Source organism: Osmia bicornis, chromosome 11 (genome assembly GCF_907164935.1).
Source record: "Osmia bicornis bicornis chromosome 11, iOsmBic2.1, whole genome shotgun sequence".
NCBI lineage: Eukaryota > Metazoa > Arthropoda > Insecta > Hymenoptera > Megachilidae > Osmia > Osmia bicornis.
The window spans coordinates 8530359-8555223 of NC_060226.1; the positions used below are offsets into that span (position 1 = coordinate 8530359).

The 24865-nt window shown below is 31.2% G+C and overlaps 1 protein-coding gene across 4 annotated transcripts; it reads right to left on the bottom strand.

Moving 5' to 3' along the window:
• Positions 1-359: 359 nt before the first annotated feature.
• Positions 360-15776, bottom strand: LOC114873902 (V-type proton ATPase 116 kDa subunit a1). Of its 4 annotated transcripts, none has more exons than XM_029182681.2 (11): positions 15307-15776; positions 14390-14695; positions 5621-5721; positions 3589-3715; positions 3329-3505; positions 3042-3254; positions 2206-2971; positions 1907-2136; positions 1556-1775; positions 1296-1467; positions 360-1077 (listed from the first exon to the last, which is right to left on the bottom strand). In XM_029182681.2, the coding sequence occupies exons 1-11, from the start codon at positions 15421-15423 to the stop codon at positions 975-977; spliced, it is 2532 nt and encodes an 843-aa protein (XP_029038514.1). In that variant the 5' UTR covers positions 15424-15776; the 3' UTR covers positions 360-974. The 4 variants fall into 4 exon arrangements, with proteins under 4 accessions (XP_029038514.1, XP_029038516.1, XP_029038513.1 ...); XM_029182683.2 differs by lacking the exon at positions 5621-5721 and adding an exon at positions 8699-8751; XM_029182680.2 differs by lacking the exon at positions 5621-5721 and adding an exon at positions 9392-9504.
• Positions 15777-24865: the final 9089 nt, after the last annotated feature.

The window sequence follows — 24865 nt, forward strand, 5'->3', positions numbered from 1 at the left end:
ACCCAGATAATAATTTTTATTTATTTATCTACGTAATCCTGCATTATTTCAAAGTGATAGCTTATAATATAAGATTAAGCTTAGATATAAGAATATACATGTATTTAACTTTCTAAAACCCGAATGTTATTTCAAGTGAAATGAATTTACTTCATTAAATGACAAATCTTTTAGTAAATATGTTAAAAAACATGGAAATAGCATTATAATAATTATGTAAGAAGACTTTCCTTCATTTTTTAACTTCTTATGTTTAATAAATTGCAATATACAAATTTCCTTGAAATAAATATAAAATGCTTGTAAATATAATAAACATATTGGAAATTTTGTTCTTGGTTTCAATTAATTAAACATAATATTTTGCATCATTTATTTTTTTCTTACTGTGTAACATATGTATATGTACGTACTTTCAGTACATTTTAATTATGGTTTTAATTTTCATGTTTTTGTTTTTTCATTTATCTTTATATCACATTATAGATTACAATTTTTAAGATACAATTTAACTCTATATAATTGTAATTGTATCTAAATACAGAACATATACATAATATTTATTTACTTTCACTACATATTTCAGATCTAATTACAATTTATGTTTTTTATACTTTAATAAATTCTACAGGCACCATATAACAACAATTTATTGATCACAACGTTTAAGGTTATGGTTAATTACGAATTAGATAAATTATACAATTAAGTTTACATTCAATTATTTTTACAAGTACTGTACCGAACAAATTTTAACACATGATTGCAATTTAAAAACGAATCCTTCTTTCATTGTCAAAGAAATAACTCTGTAACATGTGAAAGATTAATTTTATGCACTAAAATATAAACTATGTAATTTATTTAAAAACAATATTAGCTTTTAATTATTAAATGTTGCAATATTATGAAAAGTCATATTCGCTAATAATATATTCTGCACATGACATTTCATTTTTTGAAATAAGTTAATTTTAGTCCTCTGCAGTGGACTGCGCCGCATCCAAAATAATTTCAAATGAAAATGGCTGAAAACTGTATCCCAGTCCAGCGTAAAATTTACTTTGGAACTCGACCCTATAAAAATACGAATCATCTTTATTTTCTGAAACGAGCATTTCATTTATAAAAACAAGTTAAATGAAGAAAACATTTCCCATTATTTAGAAGATTTTCAAAATCATATGTATGTAAACAACTATGAAGGATAAGAAATAAAAATTACTTTTGTATGTAAATTAAATATATAAAACGAAATAAGGAACACCTATGCTGTGATAAAAAATAACTCATACCAATGAAGTCGCAGTGTATGTAAGAAAGCTGACAATCCTTCCATAAGTACCAAAATACCAACGGTAAGAACGGCCCAAAATGCAAATATGGCCCATAAAATAATTCCACCGGACCAATCTTCTTGAGTTAATCCATTTCTCATAACCATATTCCACAATACTTCTGATAATTCTAAACATCATTAATGAAATATGTGTATAAGGATATGTTTATTGTTCATATATATTATCAAATAGTGGATAAAAATCTTTCAACTTACGAGCATGAGCAAGAGATAATGCCCATAAGCGCAGATACGACGCAGTATGTGATACACTACCAAGTACATACTCAATAGTATGAATGCCTTGATGAATAAATACTTCATTCATATCTTCTTCTTCTTCTTCCCTGTGAGTTCCTTGGGGGACTCCGTTTGCTGGTTGTATCGATTCAACACCACCTTCTACATCTCCATTTTCTGTACCATGGTTATTTAACTAATAATATAAAAAAAAAAATATTTAGAATCAATATGTATTTTTCAACTACTGTTTACTGTATATTGCATATTTTCTTAATATAAACTTATGACATATAAGTGTTTAAAATATTAAATTTTGCATTCAACCTGAACATGTTGCTTCTTTCTATTGTACATTAACATAAAAGGTTTGGCGAGAAACATCCATGGAATGCAAAGAATAGCTACATAAAGAAGAAGTTTCTGGAATCCTTCTTGTCCAGCATACATCCAAGGTGTGCATTGTTCTGGTGCGGTTCCAGGTTTATTTAGTACCATGTTAATAAAAGTAATTAATACTGATGGTGCACAAAAAGGGCCATGTTCTGGATCAGTACCTGTAAATAGTAATAGTAATGAAAAATTTGATAATTAACATTATATTCTAATGATAAAATATTATTTACCTTCACTATCAGGGCCATATTTCATCCATTTAATGAACATAAGGAGTACCATGTACAGGAAAAGAAACATTAAAAATACAATTTGAGGAATAAATTCACAAAATATGCTAAGTTTCCTTCTAAAGTACATATGGTTCCACAGTCCAACAATTACACCAAATAACATATGCAAGACTCCAAAAATTATAGATATTTTCATTTTGTATGAATTTAAAAAGATGATTTTATTCTCAGCTAACTGCCACACAGGATCCATTCCTACTGGATATGGAGTTTGCAAATAGTCCTTTTGACTAGGATTTAGTTGTAACTCCTTATTTGCGTGTATCGTACTATAGTCATAATTGATTGCCCAGTAGGAACCAAATATATTCAATGACTTAGAAAACACATCGTTGTATATGAACCCAGTGTAGATAGAAAATAGACCCATTAGAAAGATAATATATCGACCACCAAAGAATATATTCCAAATTTCATTATCAGATTTTTTCGCAGCCAGTGGTTTCTCCTTTAGTACCATCCATCCACCAAAAAGAAACAGAATAAGTCCATGGCCAGAGTCTCCAAACATCACAGCAAACAAAAATGGAAATGTTATTATAGTATAAGGTGCTGGATTCATTTCTCTATATGATGCAACTCCATATGCATCTATCAAAGCTTGGAAACCTTTAGTAAATTTATTTGTCCGATTGTAAGTTGGTGGATCCTCAAAAGTTGCCATACGATTTAGAATTGGCGGTACAGAACTTCCACTACGTTCCTAAAATAATTAATGTATATTATTACAATAATTTTAAATAAAAATGAGAAACGGTGTTATAGATAATTACAGTTCCACGTCTCAATGCCAATTGAATTGTTTCAATGTCCAGCACAGGAACCCAGCATTCAGCAATTAAACATTTCTGTGTAACATCTAAATTAAACAAATTCAGTGTATGGTAAATTGCCTTGATTTTACGGACTTTGACAAACCAATTTTTTATATTCTTTGCAGCAGCTACTAAGACACGGTGACGATGATCTTGGGTTTGTCCAAGAACCTAAATCAAACAATTTATTAATTATTAAATTGGTAATTGTAGAAAATGATTATACTGAGAACAATGAACTGAACTGTATTTAAATCTTCAATTCTGGTCATAACTCCCATTGCCATTTCACGACGATCAGCAGGTGCCTCAGGGCAAGGATACAAAGTAGCTCTGAATCCTTCACAGATTTTTTTTACTCGAGTCTTCAGCTGATCTCCTTGGAAGAATATGATGAATACAGATTTGAAGACTTGGTCTCCCTAAAATGTAACAAAATATTATTCTATAGTTAAAGAATAAGGAAGAAAGTTAAATGCTCTTAACGATTTCAAAGTTTGCTTACCGTCGAGGGATCCTCCAGAGGAGTTTCAATTTCTGCTTGACGTAAAAATACATTTCCACGACACGCACGCCAAAGCATGCGTTCAAATGCTGGAATACGTTCTCTTAGGATAACTCCTGCGACGAAACTATTTGGAAAATAATTTTAATAAAAATGTACTCGCAAGAAGGAAACAAAGGGAAAAAAAAGCTACATACACACGTATAAGTGTGATGCATCTATAATGACCACCTAAAATATTTCCTTTTTTAAATAAATTTCATAGATTTATTTGAATTTGAAGGATCAACACAGGAAGATATTTAAGGTGATCATTATAAATTACTTTCTGTATATTGCGACAATTCGTTTTTGATTTAACATGATAAAATGTCAGCAATATACAGTAAAAATTATTTCATAGTAGAAATTAACTTGTTGAAAGTTAACATTATGTTAATATTGGATTTTCAATCTGTATCATTTGGCATCTTTATCTTCTTATGTAGTTTTGTTTATAATTTTATTTAAAAATCCACTTAAAAAGAAGAACAATACTTTATAGTACCATTGAGATAATGATGATTTTTGTAGCCATGGTTATAGTAGTAAAAGGAAAGTTTTAGTTTCTATATAATAATAGTAACAACGATTATAGTAAAACAACAAGGACATCAACAATGACAATAATATGCAAACTTGGTTTTAAAAAACCATTCCGATATGCTTAGTTATGCAGAGAAAAAACTGTTAAATTTTAATAGTGGTACAATTAAATGAAAACTATATAAGTGAACAACGTTTAGCAAGAAAGGAAGACATGTCATTATGAAACTTGGAAAAATCAGTAACTGCAATTCTTGAAAAGCTTCATTTGTTACTACTGGTATTCCATAATGCAAAGATATGTTAAAACAGTTATAATCAAACCAACTTGAAGATTGTAATGTTATTAGATTGTAATTGTATTTGTTTAAATAAAAAGAAAGTATATATGTATTTATTTGTGCGTTTAGGTAAATTAGGTATTTAGGAATATAAACATTTTGTTATATAGAAAAAGGTATACTATTCAGTAAAAAAAGCACAAATACATTACAATGAATTACTACACCATGGGATGTATAAAATAGCAGGTAAATGTTTTATACTTCAAAACTGGGTTTAATGTTACATTAGAGCAAACTAAATGTAGGTGCACATTTAAGAAGAGCCGCAATGATTGTTATCAGTATATCATTCGGTTCTTTCTGAAAATTAAAAAGAAAACAGGAACTATTATGATTACATAATGACTCTTTATAAATTATACACCTTTTGTTATCAAGATTTTCCTAATTTCTACAAAGAAAATATTTAGGTGGTATTAATTAATCATTCTCTTACATAGTTAAAATCTATGATGAAATATACAATTATCAAACTACGTGTATGTATTAATTTATTAATCGTAAGTATATTTGTCTGCCTTTAAAGATATAAAAAAGACAAATTTATAATTGCTTTGAAGCCATTAAGACATATCTCTATACCCCTTAATGTCTTAGGATTATCCACTTGACAATTTTATTATCATTTCTATCTGATATACTATCAATCAAGTACTAATATTAAACGTACAAAAAAACAAGTTCAATTTTATAATAGTTTTTCCATAGCTGTATTAAGTGTCATAAAGTATGTATGTTGTTAGCTAATCAAGCCGTAATTTACACCAAATGACTTCATGTTCTCTGCAATCAAACTAATAACAACTTGCGGCAGTACAAATAGCTTATTAGCTTAGTAACTACGATGGTTTTACTCCTCATTTTTACAGAATTTCATTAATCTTTTTTATATGTTCAAAGGAACAAATATATTTGCATCTGACTACAACTATACACAAAGAAGTCCTTTAGATTTATTGCTGAAATAATAAAAAGGATAACTGTAACTTTATTAGGAACCCAATTCTAATATTCATGTATATCACTGACATAATTTCTGATTGTAGATTTCAGAAGGATAATAATAATGTATGGGAAGGATTTACTAGTGATGGAGTACGTACCCCAGTTGGACAGGACCAAGGGCAGACTGGCGAGCGATATTATCATCACTAATCAATGCACGTGTCATGGACTCGGTAGGATTCAAGCCTGCGTGCTCTTGCTGACGACACAACAGACAAGACACAACCACATTAGCACACTAGACATGACTATAATGCTCCAACGCCACATTATCTTTGCACAAGTCCCTTACGTTTAATAAACGCAGAGGTATGATTAAAGATATCTTTAAGGGTTCATATTTCATAAACAAAATGTTCTTTTGAGGGGTTTTATAAATAAGTTTTATCAAAGTCTATGGATAACTTTAAGTTAAAAAAATATATATATTCTAGTATATTCTAGAATATACTCTATATTACATTAAAAGTATAAAATAACTCCTAAAGCTTCATTATTCACAGAAATATTTTATTCAATGCATCTTATGTTCCATTTATAATTATGCAATTTTTGTTCCTATTTAGATGTAACTTTCTGTATAAATTATGTATATGAACTACCTCTGGCCAATTGTAATTTTATTATAAAAAAATATATAATATATGTAACCATAATTATTTGAGCAGGATATAGAAATAGCTATCATGTATTAAACCATTATATAAAAAAAAAGTTTAATAAAACTAATGGAAGTAACTTTGAACAAAGATATCTTAAATCAATCAAAACTGAAGTAAATATGAATTACCATGCAATGTTACATAATACTAAAGCTGTTAATATCTATAATAGTAGATAATCATTATTACGCATTAAAGAAGGTACAAAAAAGTGTTATATGCATGGCAATTCTTATTTAATAGATTAACTGAAAAAATTTAAGCTATAATTATACCTGTTAGAGTTAAATTAATGTTAAGTTCTACTTAGATTTACTTAGAAATCTCATGACAATTGATTAATTTATTTTTATAATAGTATATCCTTTGCTCATTCTATATTTTATAGTAATATAGAACATAATAATGATAATCATATAAATACGAATGTGGTTAATTCTTGGAGCAGAAAAAGAATGGAAAAATTATCTTTTTTTACATGAAAAGTATCTCCATTAGCAGTTGTATTATCATTACCATTATAGTGTTTATAGATTTATTTATTTTAATCTATAAATAGACTCATGTGTGATATAAGGGATATCAGAGTTTTATAAAGTTGGTGTCATGAAAGATCAAGAACATTTGTAGGTCATTTAATTTTCTTAGAATTGAATAATTTTAATTGCACTGAATTGAGATGGAAAAAAAGAAAAATATCTATTGCTTCTTTGTGTAATAAAAAGATTCGTATGAAAGAAATTCAACTGTAATAACTACTTAATCTACTTTGTTATGCTTTAATAGAATGTTCTTTTAAGCATGTTATTAAATTTTTCATGCGCATAATCTGTTAAAAACCTACAACACATTACTTGATTTAAGCAGCTTTTTTATATTTCCTAGGTCAATATAGAAAAGCATTTAAAATGATTCCAATATTTCAAACTATTACCTATTTGATAGAAAAATATCTAATAATATAAGTTTTTTGAAAATCTTTAAACTACGTATTTATATTTTTGTATAACATGTTATACGTTTTCAAGAATAAATCCATTTATAGATTAAAATTGATTATATTTCATTAATATACACATTATATTTTCATCTCTAAGTTTATTTTTTGACAAATTTAATATATCATTTTATATATATCAAATTTTCCTTAAAATAACATAAAATGGGAACACAATTTCTCGTAAGTATAATCCACAATAATAAGCATATCTATAATGCAAGCAATGTAGCAACATAAATGCAGTGATTTTTCTTTTATTATCATCTATATAAAAGGAGACTGCTATTAGATATTATTCAATGTAATTAAGTGTAAGTTTTTAATACTTTTCTATTGACATGCACAACATGCAAACCAAGCTCACTACATATTATGTTAAAAGGGAACATATGCATATGTGTATGTGTATGTATGATGTACATATGTATTATTATTATTATACATACCCATGGCCACACCATCATCATTTTTGTTATTTACACGAAAGATATAAATAAATAATAAATGAATGAATTCATATGTAGCTTATAGTTGCTATAAATACTCGATACAGTTTGAAATGTTCTAAATAAATTTAAATAAGTTATGTAAATGACGTCAAACTGTATCAACTGTTATACAATATAATGTTTAAATTACATTTCAGAGCAGTGATTTAACACACATTCTGGTAAAAAACTGATACTCTTTTAATAACAATTAATATATGATCAATAGGTAGATGTTATTCAATTAAGCAAACAGTCGTATTTGTCTTTAAAGAACAACCAAAGTCGCTAAAGCAACGATTTTTCACATCACCATTTATAAACATTATACACATCTATTTTTGCTTATTTTTTTTTTTTTAAGTTACTTAAAAAAAGTTAACTTGCAAAGTACAACTAAACAGATAATAAAACAATTGTGACAGATTAGTTTAATGTGTACAAATGAAAAAAAAAAGTGTGAACATGAAGTGTACTGATAAATTAATTAAAACAACAACAAAACATTAATAGGAAAACGTGATACGTATTACAATACAAGATACAAAACTTTGACAGCCAATTTTATATACATAAGTACATCTTTGTTCAATTAGTGGTTGTCATCAGTCATCTTTTTATGAACACTTTCATCCCAATTAATTCAAGTTACTTAATGCTATGTTTCAAGAATCAAATTATAGTATCTAATTATAAAATGAAATTTAAGTTCAAAATTTTGTATATATAAACAGTCTTGTGAAAGTTTGCAGCAACAGTAGATACTTTTATGAAATGCAAAGCTATCAAAGTATTGAAATTGTATGCAAAAATCAACGTTCTTTCTGTTTAATTCTTAAAGTTTAATTTTTTTTGTGTGACTTCTTGAAAAATTGATAAGTAACATAAGAACTACAAGTCTTTTAGCGACTATGATATTAGTGCTCCTGTTTGGTTTTACAAGCTAAAGGATTTTAAGTAACTACGGGTAAAAAACACGGAGCAAAACAGATTTTCAAATGCAAATAACGGTTGATAACAGCTTGCCTGAGGGGATTCCTATAGTGTGCTTCTATGGTGTCTGCCGTAGTATACAGGTGCTGTAACCACAGAACACACTGACGCATCATGCCCTCTACTTAAAATCTATATTTGTACAATGCCTAACAGCACAGAAAACATTTATCAAAAGCTCTGCAATATGTGCAGATTATGAATATTAATAATGAATATTATGGATATTAATAAATTCTGATTTTATTAAAAAGTGCATACAGATGTATCTATAGATTTAATGTTTTCTTTGTTACTTTAATATATTACTATTATTGTTGTAAAGAGACTCTATAGTAAATTGTTGATGAAATTTTTGAAATATTTAAAAATTAAATCTATAGAACATTTACGTTGTACAAACACAATTCTTAGCCACTGGTGTTTAAAATGTAGAACGTAAGGATTCTCCTTTACATTACAGATTTTAAAGTTACATTGTTTTCATGATAGTTTGTGTAGTGTATAAATCACTAACATTAATAATATAAACATAATATATAATATTTGTGGTATTAATGCTACCTTAACAAATATTTGTAGAAGAGAATTTTTTAATTCATATCATTTTTGTGTGATCTGCACAATGAATTATGAAATGTAATTTTTCAAGTTTAATGACTGCTGTAGGATAATTCATGAATCACCACGCTCTACATTGTTTGAATCTACACCACATTTAATTACCCGAGCTTGAGAGCCTGGCCGCCAGCGCGGAGGCCCTCTTCACCCAAGAGAGTGACTTGTTCTTCCTCACGGCTGGGGTCTGCCATCTGCGACACGACACCTCCATTCTCAGCCTGGCAACAGACACATGTCACCTCTCTTTTGCCCTATCTCCCGACTTGTCTAATATTTTATTCATACGTTTATTAAACTCACCAATCTTAATACAGATGGTTATTTTTACAAAATCTCATAAAGGAATTGAAAACAAATGTATGAAATTAAAAGATTCTATAATTTTGTAGCTTGCAATCAAGATTAAATTTAATTTTCCAACTTATGCGGTATTCCATTTTACTGAGTTATTTACTTAAAAACAATAATAAGATATTATTATCAGAGTATCTAACTAAAATGTCTACATTTATTAAACTATTACAGATATCAAAATGAATTATTTACACAACAATTTCTGTATATACAATTTTTTTATATCTGTAATAATTTAAGCGCATACACATTTAAGTCAGATACTGTGTATATAATAATATTAAAAACTGATTGCATTTTTATCAAGAACTATGTTTTAAACATCACGCATCAAGAACAAATGCATGTTACAGATATTTAAAACTTTTTGACTTATTTCCCGTTGCAAAACATTGTATAGTACCGCTGGAAATATTTGTCTTTTATATGTGTGTCATTTCTGTATTAAGAAAGTACTGTTTGGGATAAATGATTATTTCATTCAAATATATATAGAATTTATGTTCTTAAATATTTAATACATATATATGTAATAAATGTATATACTGTAACTAAATTTAGGCAAAATGTCTATAAAAATTGATTTCTATTAATAAAAATTACTATGAGCAAATTTCATTTCATCATCACAAAACTGTGAAAATGTTTACTATTATAAAAGTTACAATAAACGAATTACAAAATTATTGACACAGGCAGAAATTTGATAATAAATTTATATCCTTACTTTTTCTTATGTAAAATCGTATTATACTGCTATTTTACAAGAGAGATTATAATTAAACAGAAATTAACTATAAAGAATATATTGAATACAACAGTATTTCTACTCATTTTTAAATTTCTATATTTAGAACTGGTCTTCATCTCATTGATATGTTATCACTTTTTAATCTGCAGTCATTCAAAAACAGATAACTATATGAATCATTGAATTAGAAGATAAATATAGAAAATAAAATTTCTTTGGCCAGATTATCAAAAGAGATAAGAACAATTAATTATGAGAATTACTCTTGTACTTTAAAATAAAAAATATAAGTATAATTTTGACTTGTACCAATAATTTTATAATTCATTCAGGAGATTTCTACTATAATTAGGTATTATTTAAAGTATCATAATCAAAATTGTAAAATAAATTAAAATATACACATTACTTGTATTTAAAATGCTCAATACATTTAACATTAGTTATACAAGTATCTCTACGATTTCAAACACATACATTATGTAATTACATAAGAAGTCTCCAATTTCATGCTTTTTACTTAATTTTACACTTCAAGTGATAAATAAACGAGTTATAACAGGTTCAATTAACGCATATTTTTTTTTTCATTTTTATGATACTTCTGTTAAATAAATTTTCAAGTATTTAACAAAATGATTTGTAATTAGCTAAGATCATTTTCAATGATATAAGTGGTAGGTTCTTATAAAAACTCATATATCACCTATATATAAGTGACATGTCACTCAAAGTATTAATTGAATCATCGAGATTCTTATAATAAAAATTATCACATTTAAATTTGAAGATAAATAAGCAATTGTTTACAATACTCATTCTTGTTATTTCTCACTGCCATGTGAGATGGAGACAGTTCAAAGCAAAAACATTTTATGCAGTTTCATAATGAATGTGTTTGAAATCAAGTTCTACTCAACAAAATTTTTACTTGAATGTTTTACAAATGTTATTTGTTATTCCCAGATAATTTTGTTTTATGTGTATGTTTCCTTCAAGTTTGTACTGTGATATGCAATGGGTACCAGCTGAACAATGATCTGTTTAAAAAATGTGTTTTTTATCAAAGTTCTTTTTCAAAATGTTTCTAGCATGCATAGTTTTGTTTGTAATGATGACACTGTATATACACATAACACTTACAATACTTGGCATGCTTCATGCAAAGAAACCATAAAATAAATGTATATCAGTAATTTTTTAAAAAAGTTACAGTTTTAATTGTTACATTCACATGTACCAGTTAGCTACATGCATTTTTCAAATGTTTAACAATTCAAGCATCAGTACTATGTCTTTTATTTTGATGCATAAATTCATATAATTAAGCAATTAATTCATCATTTTAAATTAATAAAAATTAAATAAATACAAAGGGTTATATTCTTTGTTAAGGATAATGCACTATAATATAAAATATTTTCTATATAAATAATTTTTCAATTGAAAATGTAATGCATCATAGGTACAATCCATCTACGTATTATGTGTAAAGCGACCTATTTTAATCTAATGAATTATTATTCGTGGATACAAAATATGGTAATTTAAGATAATATATGAACATACTGTTTATAGTTTTTAGGGAAACACAATGTAAATATTGGGCAGGAAGCATGGAAAAATTTTTATATAACGTTGAAACCTTTATAACATTACATTATGCTTGTTTCAAAACTATATACCTTCCATAAATATATTATTTCAAATACCTACAATGTATTCATTAGTAGGTTAAAATGGGTTACTTTATACACTTATTGCTGTGTAATGATATAAAGTATCCAAAACTCTTGATGCTACAGTTATTAATATACAATTATAAAATAGTTTAAGTCTACTAAGTATGATATGAATAAAATGTTTTTGATACTTCTATATTTCTACTAATTAAACTACTAGATGTAACATGATTACAGTTTACTCATTATTATACAATGTACGTACATTCATTACGTTACATGTGTGCAAGACATGATTCTTACAAAATCTAAAAAAGATACTTTTGAAAAACCAAACACAGGGGATTATGAACAACTATCTTAAAAAATGATTTAATGATATATTAAATTAAAAACACTTAATTACTACATTTATGTGTTTATATATATATATATATGTACCAAATTGATTCAATTTAAAAAACAATATGGTTTTTGAAAAAAATTTAAATACTGCATGAACAAGAATTTTGAAATGTAATATAATGTTTATCACGTTTTACGTATAAATGCAAAATGTTTTTGATGCATGTAGTATTAATCAATTTTATGTAATATTTAAGAATTAAGAATTAAGAATAAAATATAATGCAATTCCTTTTTAATTTGTTACAAGAAAGGGAGAAATTCAAAGGATATAGGGAGATAGGGCTTCAATAGTGACTTGTGTCCTTTGCAATACTGCAACTTTGTTAGTTGGCAATACTAACACATTAATAGTCCTAAAATCACTCAATAGCATCATTAGTAACACGAAACAAAAATAGCTTCATATCAATGATTTCTTGATTTGGTTATTTGATTATTAGCAGTATTAAAATTATTATTTTCCGTTTTGTAAAATAACTTCACTTTTTTTATACAAAACTGCAAAGCAAATGCAAAAAAGGCATCTGAAAGGCATAGACTTTTATTGCCATGCATTTGATCCTTTGCGGACAGAGCACTTCTAAGCTCAACGCCATATATGTACTGAATATTTTTCATTTAAGATAAAATATGCATGTATTATAAATTTATATTACTATTCTAATTTTCTTGGAATACGTTTATGGGTTGATTATCCGCAAAGAATAATTACTTCACATAATGAAGCATGTAATTATTTCTATCAAAAATTTCTTTACACCAAACATATTTATTTATATATTTGACCAGTAGATTTATTCAAAATTCAAAAATGGTAACTGTATGTATAAAGAATTTTCCACCTAAAATATGCCTCTTTTTATTAATACTATTGTAACAATTGTTAATCCTGGATAAAGATTAATATATCGTGTTATAACTTTTGCAATGACAAATGAAACACTGATGTTAAATAAAAACCTTAAAATGCTAAATAGTTATCTCGATATATAATCTTTAATTATTCCGAAATACTGCGCGCCGCCTACATAATAGTATATGTATTCATATAATTAACGAATCCGAGTTGTATAGTGTTAATTTATTCTCAATTAACAACTTTAAATTTCAGTTTTAAAATATCTTAACAATAAATAAAAAAAGAATCCATCATTTCAGGTGAAAAAATCTAATGCAGTAGTATCCCCTGGATGACTTCTGCTTGCTTAGTTATTATATTAACTGCACTAATCTGAGCTACTTAACAGAGATAATTTTTATGTTAATACTATCTGTTATCAATTATCATTTAATCAATCATTATGTCATCAAAAAAAGCAAATAGATTGATATATTTTGTACTTTATCAGAGTAAAATTATTTTAATTACACTGTTCAGGTTCTTACACTGAAAACTGTATAAAACATTATCATACTCGAATAATTTAGAGTTACATATACTCGAATCTGTGACAATTGAACGAAGATTACTTTATGTAGTACTACATTCTATTACAGCTAAATAATAAAAACCTGAGGAAATTAGTTTAAAACTTTTCATCATTAATATTAAATTTTTTCATTCAAGATCACTTAAGATAATATTATACATCACAGTTAAACTGGTTTTAATATTACTATATTCTATCAATCAAAATGTGAGATACATATTAAATGTTGGATAAAGTAGCAGAAAGAGAGATAGAACTAATATCGATAACAATTATCATAAAAGTTATTTAAATAACATTCTGTTATTTTTTAAGATAGAAGAGGTAACAAATATTCCTCTTTTGTGTAACAAAAATTTACTCTGTATATTTCTAATAGATGTTATTAGGAATACATATTTAACCACACCTCTTACATATTATACCATAATCATTCAAATTATACTATCAAAATAGAATTCAAATAAAACATCCTTACCTCATCAAAAAACACTTGCGTTTTTCTGAGTATGTGTTTCAACTCTGTCAATTCCAAAAAATTACGTTTCAAAGCTTCTGCATTTTGATTGACCTCTCGTAGCTCATTTTCCAATTTTTCAAACGTTGCTTCCAGGTCTATCATCTCTCTAGGCTGGGGTGCTTCTGGATTTTCTCCGGTATCAAGCATGGGAATACCATCTTTTTTAATTTCTCTTTCCAAATATCGTAATTTTCGTTCCATTTCATCACAACGACGTACTTCGTTAACGAATTTTCGTTGAAATGCATTGACATCAGGATTAAGCTACACGAGAGAGTAAAAATGTTACTAAGAAATGCTAAGGAAAATCAGAAAGAGTCAAGAAGTAATAACGGGGTCAAAGAGAACTGAAAAAACATTCAAGGAGAGCCAAAAAAAAACCATGAAAATCAGAGAGAATCAAGGAGAACCAAGAACAATCAGGAAAAACCAAGGAGAACCAAGGGTGGGGCAAGGAAGGCCAAGGAGGAGCAAGGAAAGCTAGGAAGAGCCAGGAAAGGTGAATTTTACTTTAAACCTTGTATTGGAATAAATTTTTTCCTTTGATATAAAAATTAATACCTATGTTAATATCTTTTAAGATTTTGTGAATTTTAAATGGATTATGAGCTTAAAAAAATTAGTTAAATTATAAAAACAATTTTATTAGGAATTATACTTTACCATTAAAGATGACAAAAGTTTACAATACAACAGAGTTTACAATTTTTTTCGTTTTACTTACAATGTTAAAATGCTTATTAAAATTTGTGCTATACCGTAACAAATATTTTATATTTATTAACATGTAAATTAAAATCGTCGCACAGAAATTACACGTGAAGATTCTTTAACAAAATTAGCCTTTGAATAAATAATAATAAAATAAAACTTACGTCTCGAAATTGCACAAGACCAAGTTCGCCAAGTTCCGAAACACAGGCGTATGCGGCTTCACTTTGCAAAAAGAGTTGACACAAGGTCATCTCTTCGCTTCGAAAAAGCGATCCCATATTTGTATTCGACAATATTTCAATGATCCTTATTATAAAATAACTAAAAACTACAGCATAAAGACTAAGCTTTATCTAGAAAATTTAAAAATGAAAAGGTAGCTGAACGTATTATCAATTCACATAAGTTTCAAAACCTCCTTTCCTTAAATGCTTAACGGACACACCAACTTCTCATTGCGGATAGAATAAGTAATCAATAGGATAATCACGAGGTAAGATGGCCATAAATCACAAGATGACGGTGTGTCGTTACTCGTATTTTTAGTTAACGCCCAAAAACTACACTAGCGACAATCCATACAATTGAAATAAGTACTGTGCACCGAACACAAGAAGACTCCCGTGACGGCACAGAAGCAAGAGGAGATACTATATTAAGCGTCACGAGAGTCCATAACCAAGACGCGCAGGTTGGAAGATGGTGCGAGCTCTCCGCCAATCGCTTTCCACTTCGTCTGGGAGTATCGCCAATCAGAGCGACAATGCGCAGAAAAGAACGAAAATTGATCTTTTCGCAGTTATGGACTCTCATGACATCAAGTTTCGCGCGATACTTTCAAACGAGCATATTTCCGCTTTGCAGACAATCTCGAACGGTGTTTATCAATAGTTTCTGGACGCCGTGCCCCTGCGGATCTTTTACGTTTTTTAGAAAGACGTAATTGTTTGGCATCATCTGATTCATTTGCACGACTCTTTCTCATACGGGATGCACTTTTTGTATGTCTATCCATAGTTTCATATATCAGATCTAGCTGGTTTCAGTGAAAGTTAATGATTCAAAAATGGATTTGGCGGGCTTCTTTTATTTTGTCAATCAGTCGCTTAAAGCAGAATTGTTTTATCAATCAGTCGCTTAAAGCAAACTTGTTTTATCAATCAGTCGCTTAAAGCAAACTTGTTTTATCAATCAGTCGCGTAAAGCAAACTTGTTTTATCAATCAGTTGCGTAAAGCAGACTTGTCTTATCAATCAGTCGCTTAAAGCAGAATTGTTTTATCAATCAGTCGCGTAAAGCAGGCTTGGTATATACACACGTCGCCTAACCTCCTAGTTTTACACGAGCCTAAATAATAGATGTGACTGCTTCGACCAATCATACGTTAGGACTGGTAATACGTCTGAGCTGACGTAGAGCACCGACGAGATACAGTATCTCGTCGGTGCGTAGAGTCCGACTAATGAACTTCGAATTCCGCGTCGGTAAAACAGTCAACGTTTCATCGAAAATTAGACCGAACAGAAACTGATTTAAGCGCCACCTCAATTATCGCGTAGCGAATTTCTATCAAATGAAAAGCAGAAATTATGTGTTCTGTGGACAAGGGTGAGATTTGGCGCCTGACCAGAGTCATGGATAAAGAAATTTACAACCTTTCCAATGTACAATGACTCTGCTTGAAATATCTTCGCCAGGGTTGATTTCTTTCTACCATTGCGTATCAAACAACTTCGTTCTTTCTAAATTCTATATTTTGTGATTTTCTTTTTATTTTATTTTTAACCGACTTCGACAAGAAGGAGGTAATTAGTCATTTGTAATTAGTCAAAAATCATACAAGTTCCTTTTTCAGGAACTATAAAATTACTATAGTTATACGTTCTATATGGTAATATTGCAATCCCGAAAATACTTTTCTGAATTTAAACTATTGTTTCCCAATTAAAAAATATATAAATCTTTTTATTGTAGCTCTTAGCTTGATATCGCTTTCTAAAAGTTATCTTTAGAAAACGATATCAATTACCAGGTCACACCACATGGAGGTGGCTACGTTAGTGACCCACCCTAAAATCATAAGAACGTGAAACCATTCAAAACATACAACATAAAATAAAAATTTAAACAATACAATCTTGAAATAGAAAATAAAATTAACATCCTAATATCAGAAATAATTGAGAAAATAATAATAATTCAACAATAAAATGCTGTAACGGAAAACATAATTATTAGGATTAGATATACAATAACATGAAACCATTCAAAACAGACAACATAAAATAAAAATTTAAACAATACAATCTTAAAATAGAAAATAGAATTAACATCCTAATATCAGAAACAATTGAGAAAATAACAATTCAATAAAATGCTGAAATAAAATGCTGAAATCGAAAATATAATTAACATCATAATTTCTGCAACAATTAACAAAATAACAATCCAACAATAAAATGCTGAAATAGAAAATATAATTAACACCATAATTTCAGTAACAATTAAAAAATAATTCAACAATAAAATGCTGAAATAGACAAAATAATTCAACAATAAAATGCTGAAATAGAAAAAATAATTCAACAATAAAATGCTGAAATAGAAAAAATAATTCAACAATAAAATGCTGAAATAGAAAAAATAATTCAACAATAAAATGCTGAAATAGAAAAAATAATTCAACAATAAAATGCTGAAATAGAAAAAATAATTCAACAATAAAATGCTGAAATAGAAAAAATAATTCAACAATAAAATGCTGAAATAGAAAAAATAATTCAACAATAAAATGCTGAAATAAAAAAAATAATTCAACAATAAAATGCTGAAATAGAAAAATTAATTCAACAATAAAATGCTGAATTAGAAAAAATAATTCAACAATAAAATGCTGAAATAGAAAAAATAATTCAACAATAAAATGCTGAAATAGAAAATATAATTAACATCATAATTTCGATTAGAATTGAAATGAAAAATGCCAACAGAAAATTACCATTACAATCTCAGGGTATGTTTTAAATAAATAGAACACAATTAAAATAAGAACATGAAATATAATTGATGTGTAAATCAATAAGAAAAGAATAATTTATTTCAATAAAGCAATAAACGAAAAAGAAATAGGGGAAATAAAATCGCGAGTTGACCATTCAACGAGCTGGGTATTGAACTCGTAAAATGTCGAGTTCAATACGTCCTGGACGGTATTAATCATACCGTTCAAGCAAAAACACAAAAAATGAAAAAACAAATTAGCGAGCATAGTGACAGAATGACTGTCCATCCGAAGATGGAGAGCCATTAGTAGTTCCCCTCTTCTGGGCAAATTTTGCCGGGGCTCTTCAGCATATAGCCTCTTCTTTCTTCGGCAATAGCCTCACAAAAATCACTCGCGAAAATTTTACGTTTGCTCAGACATTTGTAAAAACGTAACACGTAAACGAGCAACGATCCCTTGAATCGCTACTCGCATACCTGCATAATTTTTGCAAATGTCCAAGCACAAACACTTTTTAATTTCACTTCACTTCACTGCACTTTCACTTTAATACTTCATTTTTGTAATCGGGTCTAGTACCACGACTACGACTTACAAACTAATAAGGCTTGGCCTTGAAAAAATCAAGAGAGAATGCTAAATTAATTAATTAATCAACTAATTAATTTGCATTTTCATTTTTCCTCTTGATTTTTTAATTTCCAACCCCAGATACAAGCTTCTCACGTATTAGAAGAGAATACGAAAAGAAACATGAAAGCTTGCTCTGGCCCTGCCTACTTATAAACTAATCTCAATCATACCAGAAGTAAACTACCTGCCTGCCTATTGCTATATTTAAAAAAGGGCAAAATCATTCTCACAAAAATTCACTCCACGGTTCTCATACAACCACCCGGGTGCAAAAAAGCCTACTCCTAGAGAGAACGTCCCGGGACGCCTCCGACACCCGAGTTCAATTCTACATTCACACTCTAATAAGTTCATACCTTTTTGCTGAAATCGACTGACAAATGATAGTGAACATTATGTTAAAGTAACACATTTAATTTTTGTATTCTTTCAAATATTTAATGTAACATATCTGCATTGTAATAACTTTTCAATTTATACTCGATAAACATTTTCTAATTGATTTGTAATATTATAGTAAGTTAAGGTGGTTAAAAAACGATACAAATTCCACATCCTAACCACACACACACATGTGGAACTTGTATCGTGGTTCACTATTGGTTCACTACTTCTGTCAGTCGCCAAAATTTATTACACTTAAAACTAAACCTTGTCCACCGCCCTCCACCCACGCGAGTACATCTAAGTACCCGAATGAGCTTTGGGCATAAAAATGAACAAGGCCAAAGGTATTTTCACCTACCAGTTTTCTTCATGTGTGCTGAAATGCCTAAGCTAAAACGTATGATTAGCAAAAACTAAAGATGATATTCTCACTTTATTAAAAGTAAGAATATCGGCGAAATTTCACGGCTCTGATTTAGTATATGGGCTGGCTCCCCCTGGGGGGTGGAGTATATAGACAGATAGCTTGGAGGATATGTGTAACGCGGTGTGAGGTCAGTCGAAGACCAGAGCAAATGGAAATAAACGTTTTTACAAGACTATTTTAACAAAAGTGACTCGACTTTGCAAATATCAAGCTTGAAGAGCAAATACAGAAAAGCAAAATCGAGCAACTATGACATAAAACATGGGTGCACTGCTAATATCAGCTGGCAACGGAGGTTCTTAGGCCCCCTGAACTTGCGCTCGACACTACATACCACCCACCCCGCCTGGACGTCGTAACGCCAGGACAGGATGCACCCCTTCGCTAAGAGCGCTACCCGCCCGTCCAACACGTTGCATCCAACGGTGTCAGATTGACGGACGCCCATAGTATAGACAAAAGGACTACAGTTTAGAATATGGTAACATATTTTCATATGTTCCATATTCTAAAGCTGCGCCTGCAAAGGCCTAGTAATGCATGGGTTTGTCTCCCATGAGATGGTGTTTCACGGTCTTATGCCGCGGAATCCTTGTAACTAATTTCATTAAATAAATAATATATTGGATTGAGTTTAAAAACCAAAAGGATTCCCACTGAATACTAGTCAGTGCATTGTCATATTTACTCTCGCGTTGGAAATTTTTCGCAACACTAATTAAAATAGAAAAAAATCCTGATCTAAAAACGCGACTAGTACATAAACGTCTAACGGGCTAATATTTCACTATACTGGAGTATGCGGGTGAATAAATGATTATGCGATAGAGTTCGTGAGGCTGAAGTGTGAATGATGAATGTTTAGAGTCGAGAACCGTGAACGCGACAGAATGAATTTGAAGTATGAACGAAGAGCTTTCTACAATGCTTGAAGAGCAAATACTGAAAAGCAAAATAGAGCAAGTATGACGAGAAAATGGTGCACTTCTAATATAGGGCTGGCAAGGGAGGTTCTTAGGCCCCCTGAACTTGCGTTCGACGCTACCACCACCCACCCCGCCTAGGATAGGATGCACCCCTTCGCTAAGAGCGCTACCCGCCCGTCCAACACGTTGCATCCAACGTGTCAGATTGACGGACGCCCATAGTATAGACAAAAGGCTGCAGTTTACAATATGTAACATATGGTCGTGCGCCACATTCTAAAGCTGCGCCTGAAAAGGCCTAGTAATGCATGGTTTTATCTCCCATGAGATGGTTTCACGGTCTTATGCCGCGGAATCCTTGTAACTAATTTGATTAACTAAATGCATTGACTTTCAAAACCAAAAGGATTCCCACCCTATACTCGTAAGTGCATCGTCATATTTACTCTCGCGTTATTTTTCGCAACACTAATTAAAATAGAAAATACTGATCTAGCAACAAGACTAAAGGGGAGCTTTAAATTATGCTTGAAGAGCAAATATTAAAAAGCAAAATTAAGCAAATATGACTCCACATGCGTCCACTGCTAATATCAGCTGGCAACGAAGGTTCTTAGGCCCCCTAGTTCATACGCCAGACGCTACATACCACCCATCCCGCCTGTTTAAGGCACCTGGCCGCAATGGCACTTGGCCATTAAGGCAGGATGCACCCCTTCGCTAATAGCGCTACCCACCCATCGAACACGTTGCATCCAACGTGTCCGAGTGGTGGACACTAATAGTATAGGCAAAAGGACTTTAAAACAGCTTAGCGTATGGAGTGCGACATACTTAAATGTCCCGTACTCTATGGCTGTGCCTGCAAAGGCCTAGTAATGCATGGTTTTATCTCCCATGAGGTGGTGTTCACGGTCTTAGGCCGCGGAATCCTTGTAACTAATTTTATCACATAAAAACCAAAAGGATTCCCACCGAATACTAGTCAGCGTATAGTCATATTTACTCTCGCGTTGGACATTTTTCGCAACACTAATTAAAATAGCAAATCCTGATCTAGAAACATGTCTGGTACATTAATATCTAATGGGGTAATATTTCACTACACAAAGGTATGCAGGTGGATAAATGATTATGTAATAGAGTTCGTGAGGCTGAAGTGTGAATGATGAGTGTTTAGGGTCGAGAACCATGAACGTGACAGAATGAATTTCAAGTACGAAAGAAGAGCTAATACTCAAATGCAAAATAGAGCAACTATGACGCAAAAACGGTGCACTTCTAATATCAGCTGGCAACGGAGGTTCTTAGGCCCCCTGAACTTACGCTCGACGCTACATACCACCCACCCCGCCTAGAACAGGGTGCACCCCTTCGCTAAGAGCGCTACCCGCCCGTCCAACACGTTGCATCCAACGGTGTCAGATTGACGGACGCCCATAGTATAGACAAAAGGCAGCAGTTTATCAAATGGAAGATTTGGTACTCCGCCACATTCTAAATCTGCGCCTGCAAAGGCCTAGTAATGCATGGTTTTATCTCCCATGAGATGGTGTTCACGGTCTTATGCCGCGGAATCCTTGTAACTAATTTGATTAATTAAATAAAACATTGAGTTTAAAAAGCAAAAGGATTCCCACCGAATACTAGTAAGTGCATCGTCATAGTTACTCTCGCGCTGGAAACTTTTCGCAACACTAATTAAAATAGAAAGTCCTGATCTAGCAACGTGACTAAAGGGAAGCTTTAAATTATGCTTGAAGAGCAAATATTGAAAAGCAAAATTGAGCAAATATGACTCAAACATGCGTCCACTGCTAATATCAGCTGGCAACGGAGGTTCTTAGGCCCCCTGAACTTGCGCTCGACGCTACATACCACCCACCCCGCCTGGACGTCGTAACGCCAGGACAGGATGCACCCCTTCGCTAAGAGCGCTACCCGCCCGTCCAACACGTTGCATCCAACGGTGTCAGATTGACGGACGCCCCTAGTATAGACAAAAGGACTACAGTTTAGAATATGGTAACATATTTTCATATGTTCCGTATTCTAAAGCTGCGCCTGCAAAGGCCTAGTAATGCATGGGTTTATCTCCCATGAGATGGTGTTTCACGGTCTTATGCCGCGGAATCCTTGTAACTAATTTTATCAAATAAATACCAAAAGGATTCCCACCGAATACTAGTCAGTGTATAGTCATATTTACTCTCGCGTTCTAAATTTTTCGCAACACTAATTAAAATACAAAATCCTGATCTAGAAACATGTTTGGTACATTAATATCTAACGGGGTAATATTTCACTACACAAAGGTATGCAGGTGGATAAATGATCATGTGATAGAGTTCGTAATGCTGAAGTGCGAATGATAAGTGTTTAGGGTCGAGAACCGTGAATGTGACAGAATGAATTTTAAGTTCGAAAGGGGAACTTTATACAATGCTTGAAGAGCAAATACTAAAAAGCAAAATTGGGCAACTATGACATAAAACATGGTGCACTGCTAATATCAGCTGGCAACGGAGGTTCTTAGGCCCCCTGAACTTGCGCTCGACGCTACATACCACCCACCCCGCCTGGACGTCGTAACGCCAGGACAGGATGCACCCCTTCGCTAAGAGCGCTACCCGCCCGTCCAACACGTTGCATCCAACGGTGTCAGATTGACGGACGCCCATAGTATAGACAAAAGGACTACAGTTTAGAATATGGTAACATATTTTCATATGTTCCGTATTCTAAAGCTGCGCCTGCAAAGGCCTAGTAATGCATGGGTTTGTCTCCCATGAGATGGTGTTTCACGGTCTTATGCCGCGGAATCCTTGTAACTAATTTTATTTAATAAATAATACATTGGATTGAATTTAAAAACCAAAAGGATTCCCACCGAATACTAGTCAGTGCATTGTCATAGTTACCCTCGCGCTGTAAATTTTTCGCAACACTAATAAATCTGAAAATCCCACTCCCCTGTGGGGGCCAGCCCATATACTAACCTGATGCCAATTTCACGAATAAAAGCGGAAAAACGTTTCAATTTCAAGAGCGATTTCCTTATCAAAGTAAGTAGTTGGAGTAATTAAAACTATTCATGCTTATTACTTTGACATTGAAATCTGCTCATCGCGAAATAAATTCTTGTACATATAAAAAAGAAAGTGTATTGTGAAATCGGAGGGTCATCCGACTTCTCTACATTTTTAAACTCGAAATCTATATGTATATGTAAATATGTACAAGAAAACCCTATCCTGAGCTAAGGCATAAAATACACAAAAAAACAATTTGCACGATTATCATTGTATAAAATGATACAGTGATATTCGTGGGTCACTATGCTCGCTCAAAAAATAAAAATTACAACCAATTCCCGTGTCGCTACGGACCATTCGTCCTACGACATGATGGGAACCGGAGGAACTTTAAAGCATGCGACTCACCGATCGTTGACTTGCACCACTGCACTCGCCACACATCTTAGATTGATCCATGGTTGATCCATAGCTCGTCTGTTGGCTCGTCAAAGAAACGGTACCCCCACTGGCAAAGCATTCATCTGAAAGCATAAAAATAACGATTCTTGAACGATATATGTTTTCTCTCAATTTGTTGTAATTAATATGCTAATACATAAGATAATTCAAAAATATGCATGCAAAACTATATGGGAATAACTACACCATAAAACATGGTAAAACACATGCAAATACATCCCAAAACACATGAAAATCAAAACCATAGAACACCATAAAATAGTTGCAAAATTATAGTAAAACAGATTGGGTACCACTCCATAAAACCTACTAATAAATTCGTATAAATATGCCCAAACAAATAGGGTACCACTCCATAAAACCCACTAATAAATTCGTATAAATATGCCAAAACACATAGGGTACCACTCCATAAAACCCACTAATAAATCCGTATAAATATGCCAAAGCACATAGGGTACCACTCCATAAAATCCACTAATAAATCCGTAAATATATGCCAAAGCACATAGGAAACCACACCATAATACACAATAAAGCACATGCAGGTATATGGGGTACCACACCACACAGCACACTAATGCACTTGTATAAAAATGTCAAAACACATGGGTGACCACACCATAAAACGCACTAATATATCCGTATAAATATTCCAAAACACATGGGAAACACTATAGGAAACACCATAGGCACACACAGTAACACTTGAGGTAACACACTGATAAATCCATGCACGAATATCCATGGTGTCAACCCGTACCGATATATGTTTGACAGCTCGATCCGTACCCTTCGACGGTCGCGATAAGACTGATTAGATTTGACCCCTCTCGAGGTCGCGCC